Source organism: Simochromis diagramma, unplaced genomic scaffold, assembly GCF_900408965.1.
Source record: "Simochromis diagramma unplaced genomic scaffold, fSimDia1.1 OVJJ01000216.1, whole genome shotgun sequence".
NCBI lineage: Eukaryota > Metazoa > Chordata > Actinopteri > Cichliformes > Cichlidae > Simochromis > Simochromis diagramma.
The window spans coordinates 3,345,068-3,359,366 of NW_024386883.1; the positions used below are offsets into that span (position 1 = coordinate 3,345,068).

Consider the following 14,299-nt stretch of genomic DNA (forward strand, 5'->3'; position numbering starts at 1 on the left):
AGTGGATGGATGGATGGATGGACTCACCCTGTGGTTCAATTCTGAATATATGAATTTGAAAATATATATTTATTTGCCCCAACTACAGTATTGTTGCTGTCAGTCACATTTCACACCTTGTTTCATCACTGTGGATTGATTGATTTCACCTTATTAGAAAAAAAGGATCTGGCACTTGGATACAAACTCATCTACACTAAATAGTTCGTCCTTATATAAGTATACAGGATATTTCCAGTGTAATATTTTAAGGTAAAAAAAAAAAAACCCCAAACATACTACTTCCCTCATCTAACTCTTTCAGTCACACTCTCACACACACAGAAGGTTAACAAAGCTTTCACTTCATTTTTAGATGAAAGGTAGGCCCACTTATAAATTCAAGCCTCTGACTGAATGAAGAAGCTGCAGGGGCTTCTCAAAACATGTGGCTAAGATGCTAAAACAAATTTTCTAAATAAAAAACTACAGTAGGCTGGTCAGAGTTTTCTGTATAACATTTAATTTACTGTATCGAACATGCTTTAAATGACTGTGAGCTTTGCAGTGAAAAGTCGATGTGGGGAACTCGTAACTTTTTACTGTATTTTAAAAGAGCTCAAAAGCAAACTGTCAACAAAAATAGTCACATGTGAATTACAGTTGAAAGAGAGGGGCGTGTGACTATGAGCCCGTCGCCTTGACGGTGATGGTGACGCTGACTGGCTTGTTATCGTCTCCAAAGGGAGGGGCTTGGCTGGTGGTGGCGGGGATGGGGGTGGCACTCATGGGTGAGGAGGTGAGGGTTGAAGCTGCTCGGGGTAATGCCGTTGCTGGACCTGGAAAAAGACAAACATCAAAGACTATTGTTGGCATTTTGTTTTGTTTTTCAACAAAGCTCATAATGAGGGAAAAATGAGCACATATCTGTTAGAAAATGAAGTTCAGTCCAATTCATCATTTGCATCTATGCAGATGGATAACTAAGAGTGCTGGCATTGATTATTGCTAAAAGATAAAGTCATAAAACAATCAAATAAACAACAACAACAACAAAATCCATAAAATAGAACCTAATGAATTGGATTTTTTTTCATTAATTAAAAATAGAAAATAATTTAATCTGGACTCGAGACTATGAATCTATAAATGTGTCTATTCAACTTTCCTGGACTGGATGATCCACCAGTTGCTCCCTCTGACCCACCAAACACTTAATCCTCTGGGAAGTTGATGTTTTCCTGCGACTGGCTGTGCTGCCTGCAGTCATCATCAAAGATGAAAAGGCATTACAAATAGTAATCGTTACCATCAGCGCTGCGAACTGGAAATGTTTCATTACCAGTCACCAGACACTTCATTAGGTACACCTGTTCACCTTATTGTTGAAGGGGTCATTACCTGTGCATAAACAGGTTTTTGCCATACCTGCCAAAGCCCTGCTGCATTTGTGGCTATAAGTGTGAGTTAGAGCTGACCCGCTTAAAGCTTATGTTTTCATTTTAGTAGAAGCAGCTGAGAAACAGTAGAATACAATGTCAAGCTAATGATTAAAGGCAAGGAGTAGATGTCCAAAAGGGGAAAATATATGAGTGTTGCCTCTGTGTCTAAAGGCCTTTACAGACCTAACTAGTAAAATTCATGCTAATGTTTCCAGCGTTAGTCCAAATAGTTTTTATACTCGCCTGTCTTACTAAAGTTGTTCACAGCCGTTAATTTCACATGATGAATATTCTGCATTTGTCTTTTTGGATCAAGCTCGATTTTTCTAATTTTTCAGTATAGAATAAACAGATCTCACCAGTCAGATTAATGCTTTTGGCAACAAGTGCGCTTTTAAGCTCAAAACTGACTGCTTCGGGTCAATCGTCTCTAAAATGATTTCTCTGCCTCCTCAGATGTGGTCCCATCTCTGCTAACTCGAACTCAAACTGCCCCACTGACATCCTGGAATATGTACAAAAGTGTCCATGTTGCAGTTTCAACTGCTGCATCAAACCATGAAATTTTCCCTGCTGCTCCCTTCTCTTGAGAACTGCATGAACCCTGAGTCTCATTTCCACTTTCCTGCTTAGAAACTTCAGAAGCAGCTCATCGTCTCTTGATGTCGACCTCTTTTTTTCTCCCAAAGTTCCTCTTTTTGTTAGACTTATACTGTGTATATATACATTACAAAAACAAGTTCACATGTGAAAAATACTGAATGTGCAGGAATCTGAGGTGAGTCTTTTTAAAAAAATAAATAAATAAATTTATTAGTCCGTACTATGCAAGTAACTGAGAATAAATGCTAGAATGAAAGAATCTCAAGTTCAGAGTGTCCATTACCAAGTTTACTTATTTAAAAATAAGCAATAGCCACATGGGACCACCCACCAGTGGGCCCGCCATTTGCAGGTATTGACATCAATTGTCTTGTTGAACTTTATATTGCAATGTAAACCCTCAATAGTTGGGAGCGAGAACTTTCTTTTACCAGGAAGAAACCTCTGACAGAAGCAGGCTTAGGGAAGAGCAGCCATCTGTCTTGAGTGGTTGTAGGGGTGGAGGGGAAAGAGAAAAGAGAAAGCAAACATTCATGCTATCCAAGAGCGGCACATAAACACAGGCTGTAGCAACATAACTAAGAGCTGCTTGAGGGTTGCTTTATTTACTGCGATCTTAATCAAAAGGGAGGTAGAGCAGTTGTCCGCTTTCTGATTCTGGAAATTCTCAGAATCAGAAATAAGCCTTGAAACGGAGCTTGAAGCGCTCTATTGGGATGATATAGTACAAAAAGGTATTTAGAATTTAATAGAGCCTGATTATTCAGGCTCGTTCTTTCCCGTCCTTGTTATTACTCTTGCTGCAGTGTTTTGAATCAGCTGACAGCTAAAAGTATAAGCAGAAAAGACTCACTAATATTTACAAATGCAGGATGAAGAGCTCCATTCGGGCATCTCTTGACGGTGGCGTTTTGTACAATTTGGAAGGCACAGAACTAGAAAAAACTGAAGAAATTATATATCTGCTGAGTACAGAATGCCTTGTTTTTCCCCTGGAGGACCTGACATGATGGGGCAGGTGACCTCTATAAGCTGTAGAAACACCCCCAACCTGAGTCAATTTCTTTTGGATGTTTCTTACTGTTAGGAAGTTTTTTCTTGCCATTGTAGCCAAGTGATTGCTCACAGGGGGTCATTTGATTTTGGGGTTTTCTGTCTATTATTGTAAGTTCTTTACTTTACAATATAAAGCTACTCGAGGCAACTGCTGTTGTTATTTGGTGCTGTATAAATAAAATAGAATTGGACTGAATTGAACTAAAAAGCACTGGATGATGTTTTCAAGACCTTACTTAACTTGTTACCCCTTGAACATCTCTCGAGTACCTTTAATAACAAGTTTTGACACCTCAGTAATGATCAATAAAGACATGGTTTGATGATCATTAGAATAGATTCTGTGTTTTCCCGAGGTTATCCCTTGTAAGCTGTACAAGCAGAGGTTACCCACAATAACTTCTGATGAACATGTAGCCGTTTTGTTCTGGAAACAAGACTGAAACATAACAGAAATGGTTCAGGTCAGAAAATATCACAGAGAATTCAGACAGATTGGAAAGCAAAAGATGGTCCAACCCAATACTACCAGTGTGTACCTAATAAAGTGCCGGGTGAAGGTTGCAACAGATACACATATACTTACAAGCCAAACAGCAAGTCATGGAGTCCTGGGGGAAGATATAGAGTATTAAAGCTACATAATGTTGCTTTATGCACAGGTCAGCAAGATGCTGGTGGTGGTCATGTGTGTGGAGGACTCACGGGGATTGATGCTGCAGTTACGGAGGATGAACATGAGCAGCAGAACAGTGACAATGGCTGCAATCATCCCACCAATAGCTGCTCCAATCACAGCGGGGTACAAATTGTTGCGTGGTTCCACTAAAACACATCAGAGTTAAACATTGCAAAGGAGCTGAGCTCTGTGAAAACACATCTGCAAAGTGATAAGCGTTCACCGTACCGTTATCCCATAATAGGAATGACTACTAGGTTCCACATTAATGTAAACTCTGTTGAACTAGAGTATTGTGGGTTAATTTTTCAGATAAATTTTAATACATTTTTGTTAAAGCCCCCCACCCACTTTGCCCAGTTCTTTGCCAGAAGTCTCATATGTCTCGCATTTCCTGTACCTGGTTTCTTTGCAGCAGAAGGGTGTCCCACAGTGCGGTGGTTCACCGGTATGATGCGAAACTGGTAGGTAACCGTTGGCGTCAGGCTCCCCACTGTATAAATCCTGACAGCTGGATCCTGGAGGATGTTACGGTACCAGACTACAGGACCAACTTTCTCCTCTAGCCGCTCACTTGAAGAGTCATTCCCGCTTCCTTTCCTTCGTGGACGCTCAGACAACCATTGGTGCTCCAAGAAGAAACCTGTCCAACTTCCTGCTTCCTCATTCTCCACCACCCACTCCAGCTCCACCTCATTACGCTGTCGGCTGGTGTACATCACTCTGACCAGGGTTGCATTGGGTGGCATGGGGTACTCTTATACACACATAAAACAAACATAAATAAATATGACTTCGATATGACATCAATCCAGTTTGTATATCTAATCAATTAATGTGTGGATTTCCATTAAATAATGTGTAGTCAATTCCCAGACTACTAATTACTTTTAAGTAATACTTCTATTACCAATATATTAAACTGGAGATATTAACCCCTTGGCTGAATTTAGACAGTGAAAGCATTGTCTAAACTGCACAAAAGTAAAAAGTGAAAGAATGAGTTTTCCATGTTGTTTTTTTGTGTATTGAATTCTGATTTAAGGTGTTTTTAACTGGAAAATATCAGGAGAAGAAGTTGACACATTTCCCTCTCGCTTCACATCTTTATTCTAAGCTGACTGAGATTCATATGCTGTACAGACTCAAGGAATGTAATACAGTTCTCAACAGGGAAATTATTCAACAAGCCCAAAAAAGATCAGAAAAATAAAACAGGTCCTTACTCTTGATGACTAAAGTGATATTGATTTCGGTTCCTCCCACTGCGTTGGAAGTGGAGCACCTGTACTCGCCGCTGTCTTGAGTTTCATCTGTGTCTCTCACAGTCAGATTGGCCCATGCAGACGTTCTCAGAAGCATGTACTTTGAGGTGTCTTGCACACCGACACCCTGATTATTAAACCAGGTGATTTCATTGACAGGAAGGTAGTTGTCTCTCAGACTGCAGGTAAGCTGAACGTCGCTCCCCTCGTACACAGACACGACTCTGCGCTGTGTCTGCAGCACTGGTGCCTCTACGTGTGACAATGTACAGACTAATTATTTAACAATTTATATCTGCTATTTGTTGTACAGTGAGAATGTGCACTGACCCAGCGTGAGTCTGCAGGTCTTGGTTTGGACCAGAAGTGGGTGTTTAGCGTGGCAGGTGTAAGGTTTCCCACTGCGAGCTGTGCCATAGTGGAGGATCAGGATGTTGAAGGTTTGTTCCCCACCTTTGCTCTGACCTTCGGGGCCCTCCCACCACACCAAGGCTTTCGGGGCCCCTCCCTCCCAGGAGCAGGACAGCATCAAGTATTGTTTGTCTTTAGTCACATAAGCAAAACACAGTGGCTCTGCAGGGGGAATATCTGATGAAGGAGAGGAGAGATATAAACACATTCAGATACATGATCACAAAACTGCCACTAACTTATCTTTTACTGTTTGCTGACATTGCTGCACTCACATGTGCGTGTGCTGCACTGTGTCGACTGTTTCAGGGCAGGATGGGAGCCCAGGCATGTAAACAAGCTGTTATTAGAAGTCAGTCCTCCAGAGGGCAGCATGATGGTAGTGCTGGAGGCTGAACTTGTTAGCTGGGCTGTGTTGGACTGATCTTGTATCAGGTCTCCAGTCCAGTGGAGGGAAGGTGAGGGGAATCCACCAGGCCAGGAGCACAGCAGCCGCAGAGAGGTGTGATTCAGAGCCGGCTCCACAGAACAGGACGGGGAGCCATCTGGGGGGTCTGTGGGGGATACGAGGTAATGATGTGTAAAGTGCAGTGAAATCAAGGCCCAAGAAAGATGTTGTGTATTTACAATGTTGGGCATGAGTAAGTTATAAAATTATTTGATTATATACGCATATTTTGGGAAGCTGAGTTCAAGTTCATGAGCAACACCCAGGCCTGATTACTGACAGAACCAGAAGCTGCTTTACTGGAATCTGTCTGACAAAGTGAAGTAGGCAAAAAAAATCTCAGAAAGCAACACATCAAAGTTCTAAAGAAACTCAAGAACAGATGAGAAACAAAGTCACTGACATCTATCTGTCTGGAAAGGGTTACAAAGCTACTTCTAAGTATTTCGGATTCCAGCGAGTTATCCACAAATAACAAATCAAAACTTGGAACAGTGATGAAACTTCCCAGATGTAGCAGGCCTACCAAAATTACTCCAGTAGTGCATCAACAACTCATCCAGAAAGTCACAAAAGAACCCAGAAAAACATCTAAAGAAATCGAGGCTTCACTTTCCTCAGTAAAGGTCAGATTTCATGATTTAACAACAGCAAAGAGACTAGGCAAAAATGCTCCAAGGAGAAAACCACTCCTGACCAAAAAGGATCACAAAAGCTTGTCTCACATTTGACCAACACAAAACACGTTAAAATGGGTTAGGAGTCGCCTTGGAGTGGGCTATAGCAATGAAGTGGCCATTATATTTCTCTACCATATTTGTCCAATAACCATGGAGCATGGTCTGTCTTTGTAGAAACTGAGGTTTGGCACTTCTGCTTCTTGTTATTTCTTATTGATATCTTTAATTAGTATCTGAGTCAGACGTCATCCCCATACTGTGTTCATCCCCACAGCCAAGGATGAATTAAAACAAAGGAACCTATGAGGATTTCTGCATTACAGGAGAGGTTTAATTGAAAGTGAAATGATCATAATGGTTAGAGGTCAGAGGTCACACTCACAGTAGACAGTCATGCTGATGGTTTTTTTGGTGCGCGTGTTGAGGTAGGTGTTCTGTGCCAAACAGGTGTAGTCGCCAGCATCCACACGGAGGATCTTGGTGATGGTGAACTTCTGCCCAGTGTAGACCTGCGAGTTGTTGTAGAACCAGACGTACTGACTGGCTGGATTGGACTGGGCCTGACACAGCAAGGAAACAGCCTCCGTCTCCAGAGCTGTGTAGCCCTGCTTTACTGTACGAGGTGGAGTCACGTCTATTTGAGGAACATCTGGGCCAACTGATGAGAAAACGTAGCAGTGCATGTAAGATATACAAGAAACAAACAACTTATGCTGAAAGCAGAGCAAGAAAATGTTGTTAAGAGCTAAAATTCAAACCAGGGTACAATGAAAAGTTTTATCATGTGATCCATGTAGGATCACACACAAAATTACTGCATCCTGTTGCCATTAGGTCACCAACTGTGGCGGTCATTTGTTGTAAAGCAGCTATAATGCCAAAAATTACTCACTCAGTCTGATCAGAAAAAATAAGCCATTGACCAAAATATCATGATTTTGGTTGTTTTTTCTTTTGTCCAGTGATTCCCTACCTCAGCTTCAATACTTACAGATGGTGTCCAGCCATACGCGATCTGATGTCTGGCTGTTGATATTGTTGCTGGCGACACAGAGGTACCAGCCGGTGTGGTTGCGGTTGACGTTGGTGACGTTGATAATGCTGTTGTTGCCCTGTGCAAATGTTGTGACGTCTTCACTGCTGGTTTCACGTTGCCACAAATACCGGATCGGTTCAGTCCCATTTTCCACATTGCAGCGCATCCACATTGAAGATCCTTCCACTGGAGAAGTATCACTCATCAGGATGTAAGGCTTATTGACGGGGACTACAATGAAGATGAATAACACAGATGTTTCTGGATGTTAACAGTCAGTAGTAGAACTGAAGGGCAGTAAACAAACACTAAAAAGATGATCTTATAATTTCATTTCCAGTATGTGTGAACTTTTGGCCAATCAGGACTAGAGATGGCACGATACCACTTTTTTATGTCCGATACCGATACCGATATTATAAATTTGGATATCTGCCGATACCGATATGAATCCGATATAGTGTTTTTTAATCAACAAAACTGTTTTTTAAATATCTTGCTGCATTTTGTATAAGTTCATACTCAAGTTTCAAACAACAACTACACTAAAGCTATTCTGTTATACCTGTATGCAAAAAAAAATATTTCATAGTTCAGCAATACTGATCAATCTAATAAACTTAAACCTACACCATCCTCCCTATTCTGGTATTTTAAAGAGTACTTAGCATAAATATTAAGCAACCTAACTAATAGGGTTCCAACTCCCAGCAACAACAAAAATAAATAAATAAAAAATAGGGAACCACCCCTCACGCTCCACCTCATGATGCTTAATCGACGTAATCAACCTTAATTTGATGCAGTGTGAAAAAAAATGCACAGAAATCAATTATTTTTCAAGAAATATTAAATAGATTCAACATCTTTCTTCAACAAAATTGCAGACTGCACAGATGGTACCTTCCCAAAGGAAAAAGTACTATAGCTTACTAGGGTATATTAGACTTAACAGTTACTATATACAATAATGGACTTCTATACATTTTACATCAGATTAAAACTTTGGGTGTAAGATTCAGATAAATATTAAATAATTAAAAGCGAGACATTTTAAATGAGAATAAGAAAGAAAAGTATGTCTTTGTGCCCCCTTTTCCCTGTTAATGCCCTATCGGCCCCCCTGGCTAAACTTTGCTAGATCCGCCCCTGCACAGTTACCAGCGTCAGCTACGTAGAAAAAGATCCTCGAGTAGAAAGTAATATTAAATAAATTCTAACAACAGCTGATCAAGCTTAAACGTGCTGCTGTTGTTCAGCCGCTGGTTTCCTCTTTCTGGTGCAAAGTGGGCCAAAAGCAAACTAGAGACACGGACTCGCGACAGAAAAGCCAATCAGCTGATCGTTAAGCAGTTTCAGGATTGAAGTAGCAGTAAGAAGAGGCAGTCGTTTGTTAAGCTTAACGCAGGAATGCTTTACAAACATTCAGAGATGGACTTACACACTTGCTTTACTTCTCTCGGGGATAACTTTGTCGGAGATGAAATGCCGGGTTGCTAGCGAAGCTCCACATGCTATCCAGACCACCGACAGGTCCCGCATGCCACAGCCGCTCTATCACGTGATGCATACTGCTCCGACGTGCTAACGTTCTGAGGTGAGTTACGGCGTGTTGCAAGTTTTGTGAGGTGCTTTCGTGATATTTAATGGATCGGATTACATTTTTTATTTTTCTCCGATATCCGATCCAGTAATTTAGGTCAGTATCGGACCGATACCGATACGTAATATCGGATCGGTCCATCTCTAATCAGGACACCAAACTGAGAAAGAGGCTCAAAGTTTCTCGAATAGTATAGTTTTAATCTGATGTGGGCATGTTAATACAAAATGACTAATAAATGCTGATGCAGTGATACTATTTTATGAAGATAAAGGGACATGTGTATACCATTTGTCATTATGCTCAGACTTAACCAGTCATGTTTTGCAGAGTTCAAAGGACAAATTGTTGTCGCTGAGATTTTTTTTAATAGATCAAGCAAAGACAACTCTTAAATGGTCAGCTTTAGAGGCACAATGAACCTTAAAAATTAAAAAAAAAAATACCCCAGCTTCCTTTCTAATGTACGATCACTCAGGAATAAGACAGACGAACTGGCCCTGATGAGAAGCATGAACAGAGACTTTGCCTCCTCCTGTGTGTTATGTTTTACGGAGACGTGGCTCTGTGAGGACATCCCGGACAGCGCGCTCAAGCTTGAGGGCTTTCATCTGCTGCGCGCTGACCGGCAGGCCTCTCTCTCTGGTAAGACCAAAGGTGGAGGTGTCTGCTTCTACATTAATAGTGGCTGGTGCACAGATGTAACAGTGATTGCTCAGCACTGCTCTTCCTCTCTGGAATACCTTTTCATTCACTGCAAACCGTTTTATTCTCCGCGGGAGTTTGCTTCATTCATCCTGGCCGCTGTTTACATCCCGCCAGACGCAGATGCGCAGGCAGCTCAGTGCGCACTCGCGGAGCAGATACTGCACATGGAGCGGACATTCCCGGACTCTCTCATCATTGCTCTTGGAGACTTTAACAAAGCCAATCTGAGCCATGAGCTTCCCAAATACAAGCAGTATATTAAATGCCCGACCAGAGAGGAGAGGACATTAGACCACTGTTACAGCACGATCAGCGGGGCCTTTCGTGCGGTGCCGCGTGCTTCACTCGGACTCTCTGATCACGTCATGATCCACCTAATCCCCGCGTACAGACAGAGGCTGAAGCTCTCCAAACCTGTCGTGAGGACTAAAAAACTGTGGAGCAACGAGGCTGTGGAGGAGCTTCGCACGTGTTTGGAGTCTACAGACTGGGACACAATGAAGGCTGCTTCTAACAGCTTGGACGAGTTTACGGACACTGTCACCTCCTATATCCACTTCTGTGAGGACAGCATTGTGCCATCACGCACCAGGGTGAGTTATAACAATGACAAACCCTGGTTTACTCCTAAACTCAAAAAGCTGTGGCTGGAAAAGAGTAAGGCGTTCAGAAGCGGAGACAGGGACTGCTACAGAGAGGCCAAGTACAGGTTCACTAAAGAAGTGGACATTGCTAAACATCAGCACTCTGAGAAGATGCAGCAGCAGATCTCAGAGAATGACTCGGCCTCTGTGTGGAAAGGTTTTAGGAATATCACCAACTACAAGCCTAAAACCCCCCACTCCACTGACGACTTGCTCTTGGCCAACACCCTTAACGACTGTTACTGCCGTTTTGACGAGCCATCATGCAGCCTTCACACCTCCAACGGCCCCAACAATAGAGACACTTTGGACACTCATTCCCCCACCTCTCCCCCCTCCATAGAGCCATCACCACCTTCAATCACTTCACCTGCAACACCCCCCTCCTCACCCCACACAAAAGAGGATTTCACACCACCTCCTCCCACCACAACTCTTCATATTCATGAAGCAGATGTGAGGAAGCAGTTTAAGAATCTGAATGCTCGAAAAGCTCCCGGCCCAGACGGTGTGTCTCCTGCCACCCTCAGACACTGTGCAAACGAGCTGGCCCCAGTGTTTTCTGGCATTTTCAACTCCTCACTGCAGGCATGTCATGTGCCTGCCTGCTTCAAGTCCTCCACCATAATCCCTGTCCCCAAGAAACCTAGGATCACTGGACTAAATGACTACAGACCCGTGGCTCTGACATCTGTGGTCATGAAGTCATTTGAGCGCCTAGTTCTCTCCCATCTCAAGACCCTCACGGCCCCCCTCCTGGACCCCCTGCAGTTTGCATATAGAGCCAACAGGTCTGTAGATGACGCCATCAACATGGCCCTACACTTCATCCTGCAGCATCTGGACTCCCCAGGAACCTATGCCAGGATCCTGTTTGTGGACTTCAGCTCTGCCTTCAACACCATCCTTCCAGACCATCTCCAAGGCAAGCTTTCCCAGATGAATGTGCCTGATCCCATCTGCCGGTGGATCACTGACTTCCTGACGGACAGGAAGCAGCATGTGAGGCTGGGAAAGAATGTCTCGGACTCCCGGACCATCAGCACCGGCTCCCCTCAGGGCTGTGTTCTTTCTCCTCTGCTCTTCTCCCTGTACACCAACTGCTGCACCTCCACCCACCAGTCTGTCAAGCTAATCAAGTTTGCAGATGACACCACCGTTATCGGACTCATCTCGGACGGGGATGAGTCTGCCTACAGGAGGGAGGTTGAACGTCTGGTGTCCTGGTGCAGCCACAACAACCTGGTGCTGAATGCCCAGAAGACAGTGGAGATTATTGTGGACTTCAGGAAGCACACAGCCCCACTCCCCCCCATCATCCTGACTGACACCCCCATCACCTCTGTGGACTCGTTCCGCTTCCTGGGTACCACCATCACCCAGGACCTGAAGTGGGAGCCCACCATCACTTCCGTCATTAAAAAAGCCCAGCAGAGGATGTACTTCCTGAGGCAGCTGAAGAAATTCAACCTGCCAACACGGACGATGATGCAGTTCTACACTGCAATCATCGAGTCCATCCTCACCTCCTCCATCACTGTGTGGTACGCTGGAGCCACTATCAGGGACAAACAGAGACTGCAGCGTGTTGTGCGCTCTGCTGAGAAGGTGATTGGCTGCAGACTCCCATCTCTGCAGGACCTGTACACCTCCAGGACACTGCGGCGTGCAGCTCGGATCTCAGCTGACCCTTCTCACCCTGGACACAGTCTGTTTGACCTGCTCCCCTCAGGCAGGAGGCTCCGGTCCATTCGCACCAGAACCTCTCGCCATAAGAACAGTTTCTTCCCCTCTGCTGTCGGACACATGAACAATAACCATATGACTGTTCCCACCACTAACACATGACCCTACGCTGTGTTCACTGCATCATTCCACGTTTGGCACTGATCACCACCTGCACTCATGTATATATCATGTATATATCTATCCACTTAGCACTTTTAATTCTTATTCTTATTCTTATTTTTATATTTTTATGACAGTATGTTGCACTGAAGCACCGCAGCAATTTCCTAATGTTGTAAACCTCCTCAACATCTGGCAATAAACCCTTTCTGATTCTGATTCTGATTCTGAACACTGATAAGATCATTTTGAATATATTTGTACTGGTGTATAATTTTGGGTAGTAAGACATCACATATTGATTTTTTAGCTGGTGGTCAGTTATTGCATGTGTTGTATCAAAGGACCTCAGATGCTGATTTTAAAATCATGTTAGTTTACTGAAAGGTAGATAGTTTGTTTCCAGATGGAAGAAACACTCCAAATAATTTCCCGTGTATACAAATGTGACTCTGCACTGCATCAGCATCGATCAAAAAGAATGAAGTGAAAATGTGCACTGACCCAGCGTGAGTCTGCAGGTCTTGGTTTGGACCAGAAGTGGATGTCTAGCATGGCAGGTGTAAGGTCTCCCAAATTGTACAGTGCTATAGCGAAGGGTAAAGTTGTTGGAGGTTTCTTCTCCACCTTTGCTCTGACCTTCGGGGCCCTCCCACCACACCAAAGCTTTCGGGGCCCCTCCCTCCCAGGAGCAGGAAAGCGTCAGATACTGTTTGTCATTAGTCACATAAGCAAAACACAGTGGCTCTGCAGGAGGAATATCTGATGAAGGAGAGGAGAGATATAAACATGTTCAGATACATGATCACAAAACTGCCACTAACTTATCTTTTACTGTTTGTTGACATTGCTGCACTCACATGTGCGTGTGCTGCACTGTGTCGACTGTTTCAGGGCAGGATGGGAGCCCAGGCATGTAAACAAGCTGTTATTAGAAGTCAGTCCTCCAGAGGGCAGCATGATGGTAGTGCTGGAGGCTGAACTTGTTAGCTGGGCTGTGTTGGACTGATCTTGTATCAGGTCTCCAGTCCAGTGGAGGGAAGGTGAGGGGAATCCACCAGGCCAGGAGCACAGCAGCTTCAGAGAGGTGTGATTCAGAGCTGGCTCCACAGAACAGGACGGGGAGCCATCTGGGGGGTCTGTGGGGGATATGACACAGAAAAAAGTTATTGTTTGGCAGCGATACTAAAGATGTTAGGTAGAAATTATTATATCAGAATAAAATAAGTGTTTTCGTCATTCGATATTTCCACTTCCCAAGAGAAATTGTTTGTGTGTCTGTGAGTACACAAGTAAGAAGAACACACGGTAGTGGTACAGTGGTACAGGGCCGACAAAGGAGTTGAAATCATGGTCAAGAGGTCAGAGGTCACACTCACAGTAGACAGTCAGGCTGATGGTGTTATTGGAGCTGGTGTTGAGGTAGGTGTTCTGTGCCAAACAGGTGTAGTTGCCAGTGTGCATACGGAGGCTCTTGGTGATGGTGAACTTCTGCCCAGTATAGACCTGGGAGCTGTTGTAGAACCAGACGTACTGACTGGCTGGATTGGACTGGGCCTGACACAGCAAAGAAACAGCCTCCGTCTCCAGAGCCGAGTAACCCCGCCTGGTCATAGTGTACGGAGTCACGTCTATCTGAGGAATGTCTGGTCCAACTGAGGAGAAAGAATATGAATTCTTTCCCTTAATCAAGAAATAAGGGACACAGGCGTGTTATGTGCAAAACTCATATTAGTCTGATAAGAAATCTTGTTTTATGCTACAGTATGAAAACTAACCCTTACTTGATACAGCCATAACTACCAGCTCTATCAACAAGGAAAGCTTCAAGCCCAATCTTAAAAGTAGAGTAGCTCTCTGTCTCCCAAACCCAAAGAGGGAGCTGCACAGGAGAGAC

At 43.7% G+C, this 14,299-nt stretch overlaps 1 protein-coding gene across 1 annotated transcript; it reads right to left on the reverse strand.

Annotated features, from left to right (window-relative positions):
* Positions 1–77: 77 nt before the first annotated feature.
* Positions 78–6,029, reverse strand: LOC120734068 (V-set and immunoglobulin domain-containing protein 10-like 2). Its single transcript, XM_040032630.1, has 6 exons — positions 5,711–6,029; positions 5,355–5,612; positions 4,986–5,276; positions 3,786–4,516; positions 3,667–3,691; positions 78–1,239 (listed from the first exon to the last, which is right to left on the reverse strand). Exons 1-4 carry the CDS (start codon positions 5,808–5,810, stop codon positions 4,068–4,070), a joined length of 1,098 nt encoding a protein of 365 aa, XP_039888564.1. The 5' UTR covers positions 5,811–6,029; the 3' UTR covers positions 78–1,239; positions 3,667–3,691; positions 3,786–4,067.
* Between the last annotated feature and the right edge of the window lie 8,270 nt (positions 6,030–14,299).

Excerpts from the sequence above, each read along its gene's own strand:
- LOC120734068 (XM_040032630.1), bottom strand. The coding sequence starts at position 5,810 with ATGCTGCCCTCTGGAGGACTGACTTCTAATAACAGCTTGTTTACATGC. Across the intron at positions 5,277-5,354 it reads GACCTGCAGACTCACGCTGG|AGGCACCAGTGCTGCAGACA; the intron begins GTCAGTGCACAT and ends TGTCACACGTAG. Across the intron at positions 4,517-4,985 it reads TATCACTTTAGTCATCAAGA|AGTACCCCATGCCACCCAAT; the intron begins GTAAGGACCTGT and ends TGTGTGTATAAG.